At 42.7% G+C, this 19,415-nt stretch overlaps 1 protein-coding gene across 1 annotated transcript; it reads left to right on the top strand.

Moving 5' to 3' along the window:
* The first annotated feature begins 173 nt into the window (after positions 1-173).
* On the top strand, positions 174-18,376 carry RSPH3 (radial spoke head 3). The gene is made up of 9 exons (XM_044444827.1): positions 174-286; positions 2,281-2,286; positions 2,457-2,544; positions 5,672-5,810; positions 9,034-9,179; positions 11,362-11,565; positions 14,262-14,424; positions 17,226-17,312; positions 18,243-18,376. Exons 1-9 carry the CDS (start codon positions 174-176, stop codon positions 18,374-18,376), a joined length of 1,080 nt encoding a protein of 359 aa, XP_044300762.1.
* Positions 18,377-19,415: the final 1,039 nt, after the last annotated feature.

Genomic DNA, 19,415 nt, shown 5'->3' on the forward strand with positions numbered 1-19,415 from the left:
TGCTGAGGAGGTTCCAACTCTCCATCAGAGCTGTTCTGCCCGGGATGAGTTTACCTTGGCAACAGTGGTTAAGGACACAATTCCATGTCACATAGCAACACTTGGAGGATTGTTCTTCAATGCCACTAGGACTTTGCTAAGCACGTTGGAACTCCAAGTGGCTGAGACCCAGCATGACCTCAGCAATTCTCAACCAAGAGGGTGATGCAGGTCCTGATAGAATCTACTCCTACAACAGCCGCCCCCGGGCTGTGCCTGCCAAAAGGCGGTATCGAGAACGTGTGCAGTGAGTAACAGTACCTCCCTGTGGCAACCCTGACCCCAGTGCTCAGTCCCAGAACAAGCCTGACTTGGCTCCCCCAGGTCCCCACCTTTTCCTTCTCCCTGTCATTTTGGCTTGTTCCTGCTTCTCACATATGTCCCTGGCCGTCGCATAAACATGAAGTGTATCCCACTTTTGGGGTGTCAAAAACTGAGCAGCTTCACAGTTCTTCATAAAGTTATGCTAGAGTTCAAAGGAGAGATGACGAGGTACATTACGCTACACACATTTTTCACACACAGTTATTATTTCCACCGTTCTTACTTTGTCCCTGTATGAAGAGGGTTAGGAGATATCCTGTTCCACAGGGGGAATTCTCCAGCAGCACCCTGTAGCATTGGAATAACTTGGGGTGCAATCCAATGCATGATTAGACAGGAAAAAGTCTGGGTTCTCAACTGCTGGGAATTGAAGGTTGACTAAGGAATGCTGGTGGAATCCTGGTAGAAAGGACATTTCTTTTCAGTCTAAGCATGTATAGGATGGAGCCCTTCATGGCTCACAATGGGTATCAAATAACATGTGATCAATGCAGCACATTTGCACTCCTAAGCTCCTAAAGGCATGGGATAAAGTACCAAAAGTGCACCCTGCTGAGAACTAAAGCAGGGGGTGAGACTGAGGATCTTGCAGTGAAAGGGGGTTAGATCCCCCCAGAAAACCCTTGTGCCTTTTTCTTTTATTGGCAGCTTGCCATGTGACAGCTGTGAAGAATAACCAAACCAGGGAGATTTTTTTTTAAGCCTCTTCTATGTCCCATGGCAACAGGGATCTCCCCTTGACATTAACCCAGCTGCAGATTAATCCCTGCCCCCACACAGCTGTGAGACTGCATGGTTGTGCAACTGCAGTTAAAAATATAATCATTAATGTGAACAAATTCATTTTTGCACAATTAAAAAAATATGTTTGGCAACCATGGGCGATGCTTCCAATGTGCTACAGTGTCACTTTGAAGGGACCGCTCACAGCTGTCAAAATGAGGATTGCAAAAGCCAGCTTGAAAGCTGGTTTTCCTAATCTCCAAACAACGGAAGGAAAAGAGAAAACAGAGCTGTGAGGCCAAAATGGCTCAGGGGATCGTGGAGCCAGGACCAGCTGCCTCGAGTGCTGCTTGGGCACTTTAAAGGTGGCCGACACTGGCACTCATCTGGGATCCCACATAGCAAGAACAGTAAGGGTGTTTGTTTGTTGGGCTGATCAGGTCGTGGGGCTTGATAGCTGTTTCCTCCTCCCCATGGTGGGGTCAGTTGTCTCGGTTTGGAGAACATGACAACACATTCATTCATTCATTCATTCATTCATTCATTCATTCATTCATTCATTGGATCTGTAGTCTGCCCTATTAGCCACATGGCTCCCTGGGTGGGTTACAAACATTAAAATCATATAAAACTATAAAAACACAATATAAACACTGATCAAATAGCAAAAAGGCACCCCATATCATATTTTTAACCTAACAAGCCTACGATTACATAAAAGGCATAACCACACTCTGTATTAAAATATACCTCTGTTAAAACCAAATGAACAATGACTTCCATTATATATCATGGGTAGAACAATCCATTGGGTTGTTGGGTTGGCTTGTTGCCCAAGCACAAGTGAGCCTGAGGAAATCAATCAGGATTAGCAAACTACAAAACTCCACCATGGGTGAACAAACCCTGCAACCCATGGGATGCTGGAGTGGTTTGTTACCCACCCTGGAGAAATCAGTCTCGATTTGCACAACATGACAATCCATCTGGGATGTGTGAATCCAGTCTCAGTCTTTGGCATCTCTAGCTTCAAAAAAGGACCAGGTAGGTGGGAAGGGCCTCCTGAGACCCTGAACAGATGCAGCCGAAGGAGCCAGGAGCAGGCTAGATGGAAAGCAAGTCGATCCAAGCAGTTTCCTCTGTTCTATATACTGTATGTCCCAGTGCATGAGTGCAGTTTCTCTGTGATGTCAGTCAGCCGCTGCATGTGGCTTTTCCTTAGATCGCTCCAATATTCATTTATTTATTCAGCTTAGAAGTCATCCTATAGCCACTGCCCTCAGGACAGCATATATGATCAAAGCAGAAACAATGCAACTCCATTAACACTATCACGGGAACTTTGCCCCTTTTCACATTATGTTTTACAGAGACGAAAGCCCAACTCGCTATGGGAACCTCATGTATGACCGGAGAGTGGTTCGAGGCAACACGTATGCTGCTGACACATTGCCTTGGGTGGGTTTTTACGTGAATCTTTCTATCTTTCATGAACATGAGAAGGCACTCAAAAGGTGACTGAGAATACTGCAGGCACTGGTTGACACACCCGCTCTTCTAAAGTGATACCTCACAGGCACAAACGGGCGGTTGCAAACACAGCTTTTGTCTACATGGCCCTCTGGCAGCAAGCATTTAGCACGGAGGATGATTTAAAATGCACGAATGCCTCCGGAGGAATGATGTATGATCAGATTAAGGGAAGATGGATTGCAAACGGTTGAGCAAAGCCAACCTTGGGAAAGGTACAGTTAAAATGTAAAGGCCAGCTATTTTAGAATAAGCTGATTGGTGGTGACAAAAGTATGCTGGGCTTCCAGCATCATTTTCTCTCTTATTCATCACTTAGCAACTTCATGGTTTTTAACAAAAGATCTTTGCATGCAAAGGCAAGTTTAGTCAAGGAAGTTCACAGAAGGAAAGCTTTTTGTTCCTTCCTCTGCTGTGCAGCCACCCAGAGCCCTCACCCCACAAAAGCCTTCCCAGAGGTCAGGGGTCCTCCTAAGCAATATGAAATGGGCTGAGGCTTCTGGGGAAGGGAAAATTGCACAGGCTCAGGCAGACCTTTGCCTGATTTTGTGTGTTCCCCCTGCAGCTTTGCTGCCCTGTCACACATTGTTGCTGAGGGGGCCCCAATCCTCTGGAGCAGCTTTTGGCAGAGAGATGCACTGCTGGGTTGGAGGAAATCCAGGGCAGTTGCTCATGGCTGCCCTGCCTGCTTCTGCTTCTGCGTCTCCATTTTGGTTGGGTGGGTAGAAGAGCAGTGTGGCTTGATTCTCTCTTCATGTCGAGAATTCCCTCCTTTACTCTGTTTTTGCCTGGGGGTGGCTCATCTTCCTAGAGGATTTGCACATTAAAGAAAGTTCCTTGGCAATCTATTGGTAGGGGAAGTAGCCCTAGACCACACCATTTTAAAGGGGAGCTAAGATGTTAAACAAAAACTTTAAATGAAAGTTCTTTTCCTTCATAAGTCTGAGTAGCTGCAGATTAAACCACTCAGATGGTGCCTTTCAGAAGACATGCCCAACGAAGGCACAGAATCAGGGAAAGGGCAGTGTTTATGCCACATTTCACTCAGAATGGCCTGTGGTGGGGCTGCAGTCTGGACCAGCAGGCTGCAGCTACACCTTTTCCAAGAAGTCAGCAAGGAGGAAAAGCACAGGAGTTGTTTAGGCAGACCTGGTGGACAGTGGAGGCCCCAACCGACAGTCCATGGAGCAGCCCTGCTGCTACCATGGAAAGCAGGCAATTGCAGATGGGAGGAACAGATGGGGAGCTTTTCTCCTGTGAACTTCCCCCAGTTAAATTATCCTGGCATTCCAGACAATGCCCTCACCCGTACATGGTATGCATGGTAAAATCCCTGCCAAAATCTAAGAACAAAGAATTGGTTTCTTTGGAATTGTTTCCCAGATTTTGCACAACAGCCAAATCAGCTGACAATTCTGGTTGTCCTAATGAGCCTTCTTGAATAATGCACATGCTTGCCTGTGCATCCACAACTTTTTCACATGTCTCATGTTTAAAATATCTTTGGTGTAAACCAAGGAAAAAAGTAGGTGAAAGGGCCCTTTGACCAATATATATGGTTGACACTTTAAGAGGCTAGTAAGCCACTACCCAGAGGCAGCAAATCTTAAAAAAACAACAAAACAAAACCAATAATAGGTTTGATACTATTAAGTAGATCCACTGTTTTTAATCTGTGTCCTGGTTTTACTGCAGTTCACTGCTGGTTTGCAGATATAAGCTACAGATCCAAAAATAATTATTACTTTGATCTTATCTCTGTGCATATTTACTTGAGATTATTGTACTGAATTCAGTGATATTTAATAGGTATCAGATCAGCCGGTATATCCTATTGGTTTGAGTAGGATTTATGAGGGTTTGGTTTTATCTGGGTTACCATCCATGGTTTATGACTTGAAAAATAAAAGGTACATCTACTGAACAAAAAACAAGACACAGTTGTGATTGCCTGCATCACAATCTGAGTGAAGCAGAACTACTCAGTCCCACTGCCTTGCTTAGGAGGATGTCAGCAGGAGCTGTTGCCTGGCAACAGCCAACCAGGGAAGAGGGACTTCCATCAGCCCCACTACCTTCTTTCAGAGTTCCTCAGTGGACTTACTGCCCAGTATGGGTTGGCCAAAGGGTGACAGAAGAGAAGAGGATGAGGGCTAAAATGCTGCCTGAGCACCATATGGACACTAGGGGTGATGAAGGAATTCATTCTATTTGCATTTTAATGTGCATTCTATAGATCAGAGGTGTTGAACCCCAACCCTGGGAGCCAAATCTGCCTCAGGGACTGTAGTCCGGCATTCCAGGATTCTCCATATGAGCACACCCATGTGTTAGGAATCCAGTTTGGATGTGGGAATCTCAGCTCAGCTGCCCACTTCCTCTCTGCCCTGAGCCTGACTCATGCCAAGGATTCTCATGGGCATCTGACAGGAAGCAAGTCCCACTGTTGCCTGGGCATAACTAGCAGTTAGGGGTTCACACCCCTCCTACAACCAAAACTCAGTCCATTTCTAAATTTGCACTTTTCTGAATTAAAAGGTATATATTAATAAACATGATACTAAGATGCATGTTATTTGGGGAAACAGCTTGCATATTAGACAAAGCTACATACGAAAAGTAATATGCATTTTCATGCATGCTTTTTTAAAAATCTCAAACTAATCCAGAAGCAGGACAAATTAATTTTTAAGATTAGAATCGTGGCACAGTGATAGATATCAAAATTGTCAGATTCATCTAACCCTAATGGTCACCATGTTATTTCTGTCTTTGATATTATTCTATACTTTATTTATTTCTTCCATTCCTATCCCATGTTTCTTCCATTGTGAACTCAAGATAGCTGCATGCTATTCAAGGACCTGCCTGGGACCTTCAGCAGAGTACATACCTTCAGACCATATCCTGGAAGTGTTAATGAACTGTGCAAACTTTTTGTAGGCTGCACTAATGTAAAGCACAAGTACTGGAAACAAATACTTTTTCACATCTCTAGTGCCCCAATTAGAATACACTTTAAAATAGCACAGGACTTCCCCTTCCCTCTTTCCAGAGTCCTGAACCTGATCCTGTTGAGATTCAGAAGCAACGAGAAGCCCACAGGAAAATGCTTGCCAGAAAGCGAGCAAAGGAAGAGCAGGAGCTGCATGCCCCGGAAATTGAGAGCAAAACGCGGGTCGAGGTGCAGACAGGTAGAAAGGCCTGTGATTGTCCAATGCCTCATTATTAGGACACTTCTAGAATTGGGAGGTGGGATGATATACAGTGACGTTGAAAGGAATGAATCAAAGTGACGGAATTTGGACTGTCAAGGAAAGCATGGGGGCCGAGGGACGGGAAGTTTTTAACTGTTTCTCTTTCAGTTTTAACATTAACACCATATTCTAGGTAGGTTGTCTAACTGAGTTGCTAGCTGTGTCTCTAAAGTAATATTTAGTTTGATCTGGAGGCAACTACCTCACTCCGCCTAAAGGTAGGACCAGCCCTATTGTCTGGTAATGTTACCAACAACTTTCAGCCAATTTGTCTTTTTTTCACATTTCAGGCTGCAATTGACTGTAATTTCATCTGTTTCAGCCTCAAGTTGTCCTTCTCTAAATTCAGCAAGACTTGCTATGCAATAGCCGAGTTATTCATCTTTTTCCTTGTGATGGTTAGAAGTCAAAGCAAGCAAAATATTTGTTTCTGACATGCAGCTAGTGAAGAAATGACGTGCCCTGCCTTAATTAAATCTGGTTCTATCTCTAATAATGTGATTAGGGACAACTTTTTCCAACTTTTTCTCTTCCAACTGAATTAGATCATAATAATTACCTTTTATGCATTGTTGCATAGCTTAATGCCATATGTGCTCTCCTGGAATGAACTCAGTTGCGCCCACTATGTTCAGTTGTGCTTATTGCAAGGAAGTGTGCATAAGATTGCAGCCTTCGGATGCAATCCCTTCACCTCTGGGGGGGGGAGTATAGGATTATTTGGAGCCTCAGCTCCAAGGCCCAGCTCCACCAAGCCCTCCTCATAGCCCACACGGGAAGAACTACCCCAGCTGCATCTCCGAGGACACAACTGGCCTTGGAGAAGAGGAAAAGGGGCACGCTGGGGTTGCCAGGGCTGGCAGCTGTTGACATCTCCTATCGGTGCCACAGTCTCCTCCCTCCCCTTTCCTGGCTCTTCTAGAGGTCCGTCTACATGGCATGCATGGCCTGAGATGCAGTGGCAACAAGCACCACTGCCGTGCCTCGCTCCACACATCAGGTGGACTCCGCTTCCAAGTTCAGAGGCTTACACACATCTGCAACAGCGGGCACTGGATACTGCCCTTCCTGGGATCAAATCCCTTCACATCCTTGATCTTGTTGAAAACCTGCAACCAGCCTTGTGAGGAAGGTTAACCTTATTATTCCCAAGCCACTGAAGGGCTCTCTCAGCCCAGATTACTCATGCCATTGCTTCAGCTCCCTTCTGGATGGTGTAGCTTGGCCACAGTGGCACAGGTGCTAGTAACCTCAAGACAGGATTGCAGGAATGTGCTGTATGTGAAGACGGGTCCAGAAGCTGGACTTAGCACAGAATGGCTGCTGCTAGGAGCAGCCCCTTTTCAGCATGCCACTCCTTCGCTGAGCAAACTGCACTGCCTGCCTATTGGCTACCTGGCCAGGTTTAAAGCTTTGGTACCCCTGTGTAAAGCCCTAAACAACTTGGGACCAGGATTCCTAAGCAAGTACACCTGTTGCTCAAACTGTCCCATCACTGTGGCCATCAGAAGGCAAGTTCCTGATGGTTCAGACCTATGCCGCTGTCGAACTGCATCCAGAGGAGGGCCTTCCACATAATGGCTCTATGCCTTCAACTCCCTGCCCATCAAAGCCGGGCATGTAACACCGTTATATGGCCTCCTGAAGCCTTTCTGATCTAGCCAGCCACACATTTATTGGGCTTATTTTTAACATGTTGTTTTATTCTGTTATTATTATACCTTTGCTTGCTTATTACTTTGAAATCTTCATACTGCAATATGAAATCTTAAATTAATAAAATAAAAATTATATTAGACATGAGCTGGCAGAACAGTGCTTAATGAAAAACAGTGTGTTGCATGAGGGAGAGATGGGTTTTGTTCTCCTTTCCCAAATGCTCCTTTTTTTGTAAAACAAACAAACAAATGAATAAACCCTTCCTCCCATGTTTTATATAGGAATGAGACAGACACACAGGAGGCAATCTCATCAAACTGTATTTGTCTACATTGTTTATTTATTATTGTTGATGATGGTGGTGTTATACAGCGAATTGGCAGGCTTCATACAGCAAGTGTTTCAGAAAGTATGGGTGTTTCCAGTTGAAGTTTGCATGGTGCTTGTTCACAGAACAGTGGCGGGGTGGTGAGGGGAGAGACACTGGAATCTTCCTCTTATAATCCTCCTGAGCTTCCCCACCATTTCTGCTTTTTTTCTTACCACAAAAAGAAGTAAATGTGGAATAGCTGCTCTGTGCTTTCAAGGGCTAGGAGCGGTCCACCTGGAAGCATCCTTAATGAGATCCATGACATTTTGCTGCTTAAGGCAACGGATGAGATGGCGCCCCCTTCCCATTCCAGCATGTGAATTTGACCAACACTAGTGGCCAGACTGTGTCCTGTGTTGTAGGCTAGCATGAGGGGTACATGGCAGGCCACGTAGCACATGCAGGTCTGTCCTCCCTCACCCTCCTGCCACTTCCCTCTGGGCAGCATCTACTGCCTAAGGCATCTCCCTCATTCTGTCTCCTGGCAGGACTGGCCTTGTAGTTGATATGGAGAGAGAGGATTTAAATCCCACGGTTCCTGCTTCACTGTATACACTCTATATATTGTGCTTTCTTCCACGAATGAAAGGTGGAATACATCAGTAAATGAGGAAGCCATCCATATATGCCTGGCCACCCCTTGAGATCGGCGGGAGAGGCCCTTCTCCGGGAACCCTCCGTGAAAGAAATTAGGAGGCTGGGTACTCGGAGGAGGGCTTTCTCTGCGGTGGCGCCCAATCTATGGAATGCGCTCCCCAGAGAGGTCCGCCTGGCGCCGTCATTATTTGTTTTTCGGCGCCAGGTGAAGACCTTTTTATTTAAGTGGCATTTTAACTGTCAATATTATTGGATTTTATCTGGCCAGGGCAGCTTATTTTATATTGGTATTTTTGTATTTTAATTTAATGTTTATATATTTTTAATTTAATATTAGAATTATTTTTTTTAACTTATTGTTGTAAGCCACCCCGAGGCTTCGGCGAATGGGGCGGCATAAAAATGTTTAAATAAATAAATAAATAAATAAATAAATAAATATCATTTCAGTAAATGTTCTGTGGAACATTAGTTGAGTAATAGAGGATGGATAAAAGCCCCCTAACAATAGCCCTCGTTGTGTCATTGTTTCAGAATTGTACCTGGAAGAGATTGCAGATCGCATTATTGAAACTGATATGGAGTGTCAAACTGATACTTTCGTGGAAAGACCAGACACTCCGCTCTTTGTTCCACAGAAGACCGGAGCTGATGCATCTACACAAATTGAAGAAGGAGAGGTATTAAGGATTTGGCTATTAAGCTGCGCAAGGTCAAGAGAATTACCTACATAATGCAAGCCCTTCTTCGCATACTTTTTGCTTTCCTTTATGCTGCCAGATAACAAAACATTGGAAATGTTTTGCACTTGCTGCGGAACAAAATTCAGCAGCATATGGGACAGTTTGGATATGAGTCTGGTACTCTGTTGTTAACAAGATGCTTCCCAAGTATGTAGGATTCCATTGGCTCTTTGTGTCCAGTAAACATACCGAAAGATCCCACCACTCTGGCCAAATTAATAGTTGAGTAATTATATTGAATGCCAAGTGAAAATGTCATGGAACTACAGCAAGTAGAGCATGGGTAATGCTAGAATTTTCCTCTTTTCTCTGAGTATAGGGATGTTGGAGAAATCCACAAAAGATTCAAATGAATTTTGATTCCACACTTGTCCAGCTTTTTCTGAGGAACACTGGTTTTCCAGTCTATGGATTGTTTTTCCATCGGGTGCGGGGGTTGCACGAATGCATATTAATGCTAATGCAAATTCTCACAATGAGTTACGGGTTTAAAAATTCCCATTCAGTCAATGAGTAGATGGCAGCATGAAAGATGCCAGACCATCTGCAACATGGAGACAGAATAGATTTTCTTAAATCTGTACATCCCCACACAGGAGGGAATGGCACTAGGCATCTCCTAGATGCAGCTGCACTATAAAATCCCAGCTAAGCCTGCCTCTGTCACATTCATTTATTTACTTAAAACCTTTTTAGAACACCCCTTATCATAGTCTCGGGACAGTTTAACAATAAGACAAAAGAAAATAAAAGACAGCATCCTAATCAAATTCTGAACCAATCAACAATAATTGATTGGTTAAAAACATATTAAAAACAGTCAAAGCTTAAAACATTGGGAAAATAAAAAGGCTTTAGCCTGGTGCCAAAAAGAATAAAGTGATGGCACCATGCGAACCTCTCTGGGGAACAATTCCACAATTAAGGTGCCACTACAGAGAAGGCCCTTCTCCAGGTAGTCACCTTCCTAATCTCCTTCAAGGAGGTCTCCCAAGTAGGGCCTCTGCCCCACATCTTAGGGGGCAGGTAGGCACATATTTTGTTATATGTGGATTCTGAACATGTCTAAACAATCTGACTGTGCTCAGTGGTAATTGCACAAGTGCATCAAGGGTGTTTTAAGTTGTTGCTATCTGAGGGCAAATGCTGCTTACAGGGGGACGGGGGATTCAGAAAGGTGCATTGTATGGTTCGTTTTGATGAACAAGCTTGCCACTCCTGACCTACTTTACCAAAACTTCTTCTGGATTTTGCTATGGCTAGACAGTGGGCAGGTTCAGATAAAAAGCAGAACATTCTAGAAAAAACTCTAACTCTATCCAATGTTCCCATCCCTGAGGCTAGAGAGGGGAAACGGCAACATTGCTTGGCTAGAGACTCACACACAGCAGAGTTGTACTAGTGTTGAAGGAAGGAGGTGATATTCTTGAATTCCTTCTTCCTGCGGAAGACCCCCAAAAACTGCTCTGGGAGACTGAGGGACCATCCAGAAGAATGTGAGAGGTGACACTGGAAGCTGCAGAGAGGAGGAGGAATTAGCAAGAATTGCTGCCCCAACCCCTTTCTCTAGCAGGAACTTTCCACAGGTTTTGGTTTTCTCTCATAAATACAAATAGCCATTCCATTCATGTAAGAGCACTTGGATCCAACTCAGTATCTCCCCTTTCTAGCTTTGATTGTCAACACTGGTCTACCTTTTAGACAGATGTTGCTCCCTGTTCAGGATAGTATAGTATAGTATAATATGTATTTATTTATATTCCACTTTTTCCTGCAAGGAACCCAAGGCAGCTTACACAGTTCTCCACTTCTTCGTTTTATCTGCACAATGACCCAGTGATTTGGTTAAGCTGAGACTCAGTGACTAGTTTAAAGTCACCCAGTCAGTTTCATGGCTGAGCGGGAACAAAATCCAAGTCTCAGTACAGCACTCTAACTTTTATGTCATAGTGGATTATAATCCTTATCGATATTATTATTAGCATTAGCATTATTATTAGCATTAACTACTAACAAAAGACTCATCTGTAATCTTATCCACTGTTTCAGGAGTAAATGATTTCTCTCCCTCTTCATAAGATATGACATTGAGTTGAGCAGCATTTGCTTTTATCTTCAGATCTTTGAATTTGACATCGAAGTCAAACCCATGCTTGAAGTTTTGGTTGGAAAAACCATTGAACAAGCTTTGGTAGAAGTCATGGAAGAAGAAGAACTGGCCAATCTTAGGGCCCACCAATATGCATATCACGAACTGCGCAATGCAGAGATTGCTGAAATGTATCGCCTTGAAGAACAAGAGAGAAGACACAAAGAGGAAAAGGTAAGATGAGGCAAAGGATGAGGCAAACTGTAAGTAGCCAAATATCAATTGATATAAATAAAATAATATGGATATAAAGTAATCTAAACAATAATATACATCTATTAAGATTACTTGAGAGCCAGTGTAGTGTAGTGGTTAAGAGTGTGAGACCAAGGCTCAGGTGATACGGGTTCTAGTCCCCACTCAACCAATGAGCCAACTGGCTAACTTTGGACCAGTGAAAGACTCTCAGACCAACCTACCTCACAGGGTTGTTGTTGTGGGGATAAGACTGAGAACAGGAGGAAGAGGATGGTGTAAGCCGCTTTGAGTTAATTGGAAAAAACTGGGATAAATATAAATGTCTAACTGCTGGGCTCAACCTTAATTAAACATACTGATTATAGAATAATCACTGGCATTGTTCAGATACAGTAGAAAGCTGTGGTTTTCTGCTACATAGACACCAGTATGGCCCCTGCTCATGCACTCAACCTTATTTTATTTTTATTTATTAATTAAAACATTTTTATGCTGCCCCATTCGCCGAAGCCTCGGGGCGGCTTACAACAATAAGTTAAAATAATTATAAATCAAAAATATAAACATTAAATTAAAAATACAAAAATACCGTATAAAATAAGCCGCCCTGGCCAGATAAAATCCAATAATAGTAACAGTTGTGCTTCTTGTGTGCTTCAGAGGAAGAGACTGGAAACTTCTGATTCTAAACAAATCACAGCACTCTTGAGATCAGATGTCATGGAGAACTGTGCTTTACTTAAAAGTTTCTAATCTTCCAGCAGAGAAGGAAGATGCAGGATGAAGCCCACTGTGGCCCATTCACATAACAGGAATCCATGTTTTCTGGTGATATCTGACATGGAACACTATTCTCTCTCCCCATCTATGCATTCATACATGCAGTCACTGTTAAAATGCTATATTTTTCTTAATATCACTTTTTTTAATCTACCAAAATGCCTGTTTGGGCAGATTTGTCTAGCAAACTCAACTGCTGAGCATTTACCATTTTAAACCAGTATTTCCCTACAGCATGATGACTGCCACATACATAGGTACATACATACATCTGGGCAACTTGAGGCAAGCAGAGTGCCCGGTTTGTGTACTCTGGTGTTAAAGACAAGTTATGTTGTCTTCGTTATTGAGAATGCAAGAAAACGAGAAGGCAGGGCTGTGGAGTCCTTGCAGGGGACAGGGGTTTAACCCTTCACACACCCACCAAGAACTTTTCTACACAGGCCATTAATCAGCTGTTAATGTATGGCATCTACTTTCGGTTTCACTGCAGAACTGGCATCTGAGCACTGCTCAAGGAGTGATTCCTTCCAACCACATCAGCTCTTAGCACCACAAGAGCATAGCACAGGGGTGGCCAACCTAAGGCTTGGGAGCCACATGTGGCTCCTTGAGTTTATTCTGCAGCTTGCTGCTTGCTGCTGTGGGCGCCCGTGGGCACCCACTTGCCCCTCACCACCCGCCGCCACCCGTGGGCACCTGCTTGCAGCTCTTCAACATCTGACATGTACCCTACGTGGCTCTTTGGCTGAGCAAGTCTGGCCACGCCAGTATAGCGGAATGGTGCAAACTGGCCACCCTTTCATTTTCACAATTGAAAATGCATGCTTCAAGCATGCCTTTGAAATACTTTCCAGGTTCAGTCACACTTTTCTCGCATGAGACAAACTAGCAACCATTTGTCACTAAAGCGGTTACTCCTAAATTCCTGGTTCCTAACCAACCTGGATTTCCACTACCTGAAATCAAAGGCAGGTCATCTAAAACTTTTATCGCAGCTTTATTAACGAATAAAATACGGCAAGCTGATTTGGAGCCATCAGGCCACTGCTTTCCGAGAGGATGTTTGAGGCATGCAGCCTTCATCACGTGCAGGTGGATTTTTGGCTTTGTCCACACGCTGCGCTTGCGACATCTGCAACCAGCTTGCGTTTCACTCCTTGTGCAAATGCAGAGTGGTGCCTTGACAGAATACAGGGGGCAACAGGGAAGGCACAGTAGGGAGGCAAAGCTAGGGGTGGGAGCCCCTCATCGGGTCATCTGCAAGCTACTGTTGCTCATCATAGGTCGCCCGGCAACCACTTAAGGATACTGCTGCCTCCGCCCACCAAAGAGCTCAGCATCTGTTCTGCCATCAGCCAGGACAGGGGTCCTCACCCAAAGTTAGTACCCTAAAATAATTTCTTAATACTTTTATTTAATGACAGAAAAGAAGGCTTAGAGCAGTCTTCCCCAAACCGGTGCCCTCCAAATGATTTGGACTTCAGTTCCCATCAGCCCCAGCCAACAGTCTGGTATGCTAAGAGGTGTGGTTCAGAAAGCTGGAGAGTAGCCAGCAGGGAAAGGTTGCCTTAGGATAATCGATTTAAAGAAGTATTTTTGAATGTGCCCTTCTTTTTCAGGAACGATCATTTCTAGTATAATTTTGCTTTTTCAGAATAAGTTGGTCACACATAGAACTCAAAAGAGTTTAGTTACCCATTGCCCAAATTAATCATGTGATCTAGTTTGATAATTAAATTATTACATTCAAATAAAATATGACTGTTACTGTTACTTTCTCAGGATTCAGTAAGTATTATGGTGCTTAAAATGCATGTTACTGAGGTTGGTGGGGCAGTTCTGTTTGCACTACAAAAGTTAAAAGCCTCTTTATAAATGATTATTTCAAGGAACGCCGTAAGATGCAGCAGACTGAAATCCAAGATAAGCAAACAAGAGTCAGTGAGAAAGTTGCAGCTCGGGCATTTGCTCTGCAGTACCTGTCAAACCTCATTCCTTCTGTCTTTACTAATCTTCAGAAAAAGGGTTTTTTCTACGATCAAATAGAAAGCGGTGTGTACCATTCTTTATTGGACATAAATGTTAAAACTGTATAGTGTGTCATAGCAGGGGAAAAACCCCTAAATCATTTCTGGAACCCAAACAAATCAGGACCACAATAATGTTTGGGCTATTATCAAGGGCTTTGTATTTCAAACTTCTCAACTCAGCATAAGAGAGTATTTGTCATCTTTCCATTTTCCAAATGTTATGGATTTTGTTTTATTTAAAATTGCAAGGAGATTTACAAGATAAGAATCAAATAATGCAACTGATATTACAGGGAACCAAACTAAAGCTTACACATTATAACAGCAGCCTGAAGTTAAACTAGAAGACCATAAAGAGGTGTAAATGCTTTGGTAGTGAATTAAAAGTGCAGATCTTAGCCTGATGCCTAATGACAGTAACAGTGACATCAGGCAAAATTCCCTATGAAGGGAGTTCCAAAGCCAAGATGGCATCACAATAAAAAGTTCTGTCTCCGCTAACAACCTATCTAACCTCTGAAGGCAAGGAAAACAGAGAAGATCCTCAGGAGATGAACTTAACTGGAGGTCCACTCCATGGATGAGAAGAAGTCCTTTGGTCCCCTTGCTTCCAGACCATGCAGCAAACAATCCTATGCTTCCTGGAGAGAGGGCAACAGGCTAGTGGATGCTTCCAGTGAATGCAGAGAGAGAAGCCCATGGAAAGCAGCCTCCTCAGTTCAGCAGTGCTTCTACTCTCAATTCAGAGGGCAGGGGGAGCACATTCCTGGAAATGCTAAGGACATGTCTGAGGATACTCCTGCCCATGTTCCCCCAACGCAACCAAAATAAGGACTGGGAACGCCATTAATTTTCCCTGCACTGATGTCAATGGGAGGGATATATTGAAAAATTTGTGTGTGTGTGTGGGGGGGAAGGTAACTACAATCCCTCCCCCCACACCCATTCTGTCCTGGCTGGCATGAATCAGAAAGGAAGTGGTATCTTTTGCCCAACAGGTCATTTCTTGCCTCTCATTTGCTCTTTTAGAGATTTAATAGCACTATCTCATTGAAATTTGCCCAGAATCAAACTGGGATCCAATGAAGAACTTCCGATACTGTTGCAATTAGAATGTTGTGGCCAGCTCCCATCAGTGTTCTGGCTGCCAACTTTTAAATTATTTGAATTCTGCAAGGGCAAACCCGGATAGAACACATTGTACTAGTTAGGCTCTATGTTATGAAATTATGGATAACTTGGAGAATAAACATTGCAAGATAAACGTTTGTTGAAAGTCTAGCCCAGGTATCAGTTTCATTAGCTTTATAAATGGAAAATAGTTGAGGAAGATCTTTGTTCAGATCTTTTGAATAAAATATATTGCAAACGGGGAGACTCTCAAATGCTATGCTATGAACACTTACAAACCCCATCTAATGCATTGGAGCTTACTTTTGAGTAAGCCTTCATAGGTTTCTACAACTAGGCCCCAATCCTATGCATATTTAGACAGAAGTATAGTCCTACAACTTTTGCTGGAAGTTCTGGGTCTTCTTCTGTCTAAAATGCATAGGTTGTGCCTCTAGTAAAGTTTTATGACGTTAGAAAAACTTGACAAATGCAGAAACATGATGATTATTGATATGGAACATTTTCAAATTTGTTGAAACAGACAACTTAGTAAGAACATTCCTTGGGAATCATTGTTCTTTTTGCTCTCTTAGTTAATGTGAATATAATGCAATACATTACCTGTTGCTTTGATTCTTATTTTGCAACTACAAACATTTTACATAAGTATTTTAAAAGTTTTAAAATTACCCAGTTGAAACCTGATCACTGTAGTCAATGACACTGGGAAAGGGTTTTAACCTAAAGGTGCAATTGACACACATGCTAAAGTGTGCAAAATTGGGGTTTAAACCCATTGGCTGTGATGGGACTAAGACCACAATGTTGTGCCTACTTACTTGGAAGTAAAACCTACTGAAGTATCACCAAGTAATTGCACATAGGATCAAGTTGCTTGTATCAAGCACTAGGGGCCTGGTCCAGCTAAGACACCTCAGTTTCAGAGGATACCCAGAATAAGGCAAAACCCATTGTGTCAAAGCTGATAAACTTTTATTGAATACAATGATGAAATAGGGGTGCAGAATATAAACAAACAAAATAAAGTGTACATTCAGTGACTAAATTGGTCCCTGGAAAAGGCCAGGGGATGTTCCATTAGCTTTCAATCGTGCCTCACTGAGTGACATATACATTCCTCTCACCAAGCAGAGAAGAAAAGATAAAACTTCTTGCCATAGAGTTATAAAGTTCCTATCTCCCACTCTTTCAGAAGCTATCAGTAAACGCAGGTTCTAAGCCCTTTCCTGGGAAATAGGGTCAGAGGTAAGCTGCTTCAGTAAAGCAAACAGTTTTGTTCTTACAGTAAAAGCAGATTTTCTCTAGAGAATGACTGGGATAGCAGTTTCAAGGCAATTATCTCTGGTTCTGTTCCTAACAAGCTGAAAGCCATAAGGCCTTGGCATGGCTCCACAAAATTATCCTAGCTTGGACACTGGAAAAGTTCATTATGCTATCTCTTGAACTTTACTAATCTCTTTGCCATTCTTCTGGTAGAGCCCATACAATACACTGTACATCAGTTTTGCCTGTTTTGCTTAGGCATTCATCTACATTACAAATGTTGTGTGTAAAGTGATGGGCTTGTCAGTGTTAAAACTGAGCACACATTTTATATCATTTATTCCCATTTCTTAAAGATAATGGGAATCATTTATATATCATCACAAATGAAAATATAAATGTTTGCTTTGCTCTCATATTATGTAGATGTTGAAGAAGGATTTCTTCCATACTTGATGAATGAAGCAGAAGAGATCATGCAGAAGAGAATTCATGGAAGAGTAATGGCAGACTGTACGTATGTAAAAATAGTAACAATGGGCTAATTTTGTATTGATAGTGATAATAATGGAATGGGAAGATCATACTGCTGTGATCAAATGTGATCATGGGTGATCATCTTAGAGTGCAGGACACAGAATAATGGACTTAAGTTACAGGAAGCCAGATTCTGGCTAAATATCAGGAAAAAAATCCTCACTGTTAGAACAGTACGACAATGGAACCAATTACCTATGGAGGTTGTGGGCTCTCTCACACTAGAAACATTCAAAAAGAAACTGGACAGCCATCTGAGTGGGATGGTGTCACTTGGTGTCCTGCACTGAGCAGAAGGTTGGACCCAATGGCCTTCATGGCCCCTTCCAACTCTACTATTCTATGATTCCGTGTTGGCACTAGATTAGAGATGCAATCCAGTTAGGATGCCCATAACTCTCTGAACTCAGCATTGCGCCCACCCTGCAATTCAACTAGACAGGAAGTCCCAACCATCTAGTTGAGGTGCTTCAGAGCAGGAAGGAAAGAGATACAGCTGGTATAGTTCTTTTTGCAGTGACTGTGAGAATGCAGGGAGGGCATTCCAAGTTCAAAGTCCCAGGTCCAACAATTGCATGATTTTTCACTAGGTAAGTTGGACTCCAAAAATTCCCGTGGCTACCTAAAAGTTAGCTGCTGATTTAGGCTTCTTTGTAGAAGAAAATACAAATGTCCACTTTTAAATTCTGCCCTTCCTATTAAATCTATTTAATAACACATGCATGTTTTCTCAATTTATTTTACAAAAGACATGCCTTCCCTGAAGCATATTGCAGGTAAAGCCAGTTATATATCAAAATACAATATTATTAATAATAATACCATTGCCTGGTTGACTGTAATTTAACAGAGATTATATAAAGGTTTTATTGAATAAACCATAACTCCAAGTGATTAACTTTCCAGGGATAATTAGTGAGGTGGTTGGAAAGAAGCTGGAAGACTTTGCTGAGTATGAGATGTTTGACCGGTATCACATAGATAAACTACATCAGCATTCCTTCCGAAAGGGATCTTTTGGACCCTCTGATCTGTTCTAGTCTAAATCCCAATGATCATGAGAAGAATCAGGTAATTTTTTTTCATCCTATCAAAAAGATATACACATCCACGGTCATTTATTAGCACACTGGAATAGTTACATTCAGCAGTGCAGCTGCACCCTGAGGTTGAAGTCCGTGGCCCTAAGCATCCCTCCCCAGACTGCCATCTGGGGAGCAACAATAAAGGTGACAGCGACCAACAAGTTCTGAGTCAGCACCTGTGGCCAGTATGGACACCTGGGGGCCCACCAGGCACTGCTGTTCCCTGCAGAGTTAAGAAGCAGCTGACTGACCATATAGATGACTGCAGATGCTTGGTTGGTTGGTTGGTTGGTTTCTACTCTGCCTTTCTGCCAAAAATGGCACTTTATTCCAGGAATAAAATGGAGTTTCCTTGTGCTGCTCAGATGTGAAATACATTTTCTTAAGGAAAAGCACCATTTTCCTGTAGAAAATGATAAAATTGTATCCTTTTCTACAGCAAAATAGATATTTTAATTAGGGTTAACCTCTCCCTTTACAGAGGCAAGACGCATCAGCGTAGTAGTGACTGGAGCACACACGCACGAGGGTGTCATTGCACACGAGTTGGCGGCTGTGTGAGCAGAATGCTGGTCTGGACAGATTTTTGATCTGATCCGGCACTTTTTATGCAACTGTAAAAAGGATATCCCTGCAGAAACTGGGGTTTTGTGTAGTCAAGAATATGAATTTTCCTCTTGTTATTGTTTATCATTCAAAAATTATGGGAAATGCTTGCTTACTGGGAACAGGGGCTGCATTATGTTCTTGCGCATTTGAAAATAATGCTTAGAACAAAGCCTGTGTAATTTATTTAAGATGTGGTTTGTTGCATTAGTAGCATGTGATTAGATTTATTCGGAAATAGCCAAGATTATGATTGATATAAAGTGTGGTTTCCTGGTTGCAGCTTTATACAATCAACAAAATCAACATCCTTCAAACAGAAAAATAGTTTTACATTTTCAATAAAATGTTTCAGGTTGAGAAGACATTCATAGCTTTAACAATTATT

This window comes from Varanus komodoensis, unplaced genomic scaffold (genome assembly GCF_004798865.1).
Source record: "Varanus komodoensis strain SLA01 unplaced genomic scaffold, ASM479886v1 scaffold1, whole genome shotgun sequence".
Classification (NCBI taxonomy): domain Eukaryota; kingdom Metazoa; phylum Chordata; class Lepidosauria; order Squamata; family Varanidae; genus Varanus; species Varanus komodoensis.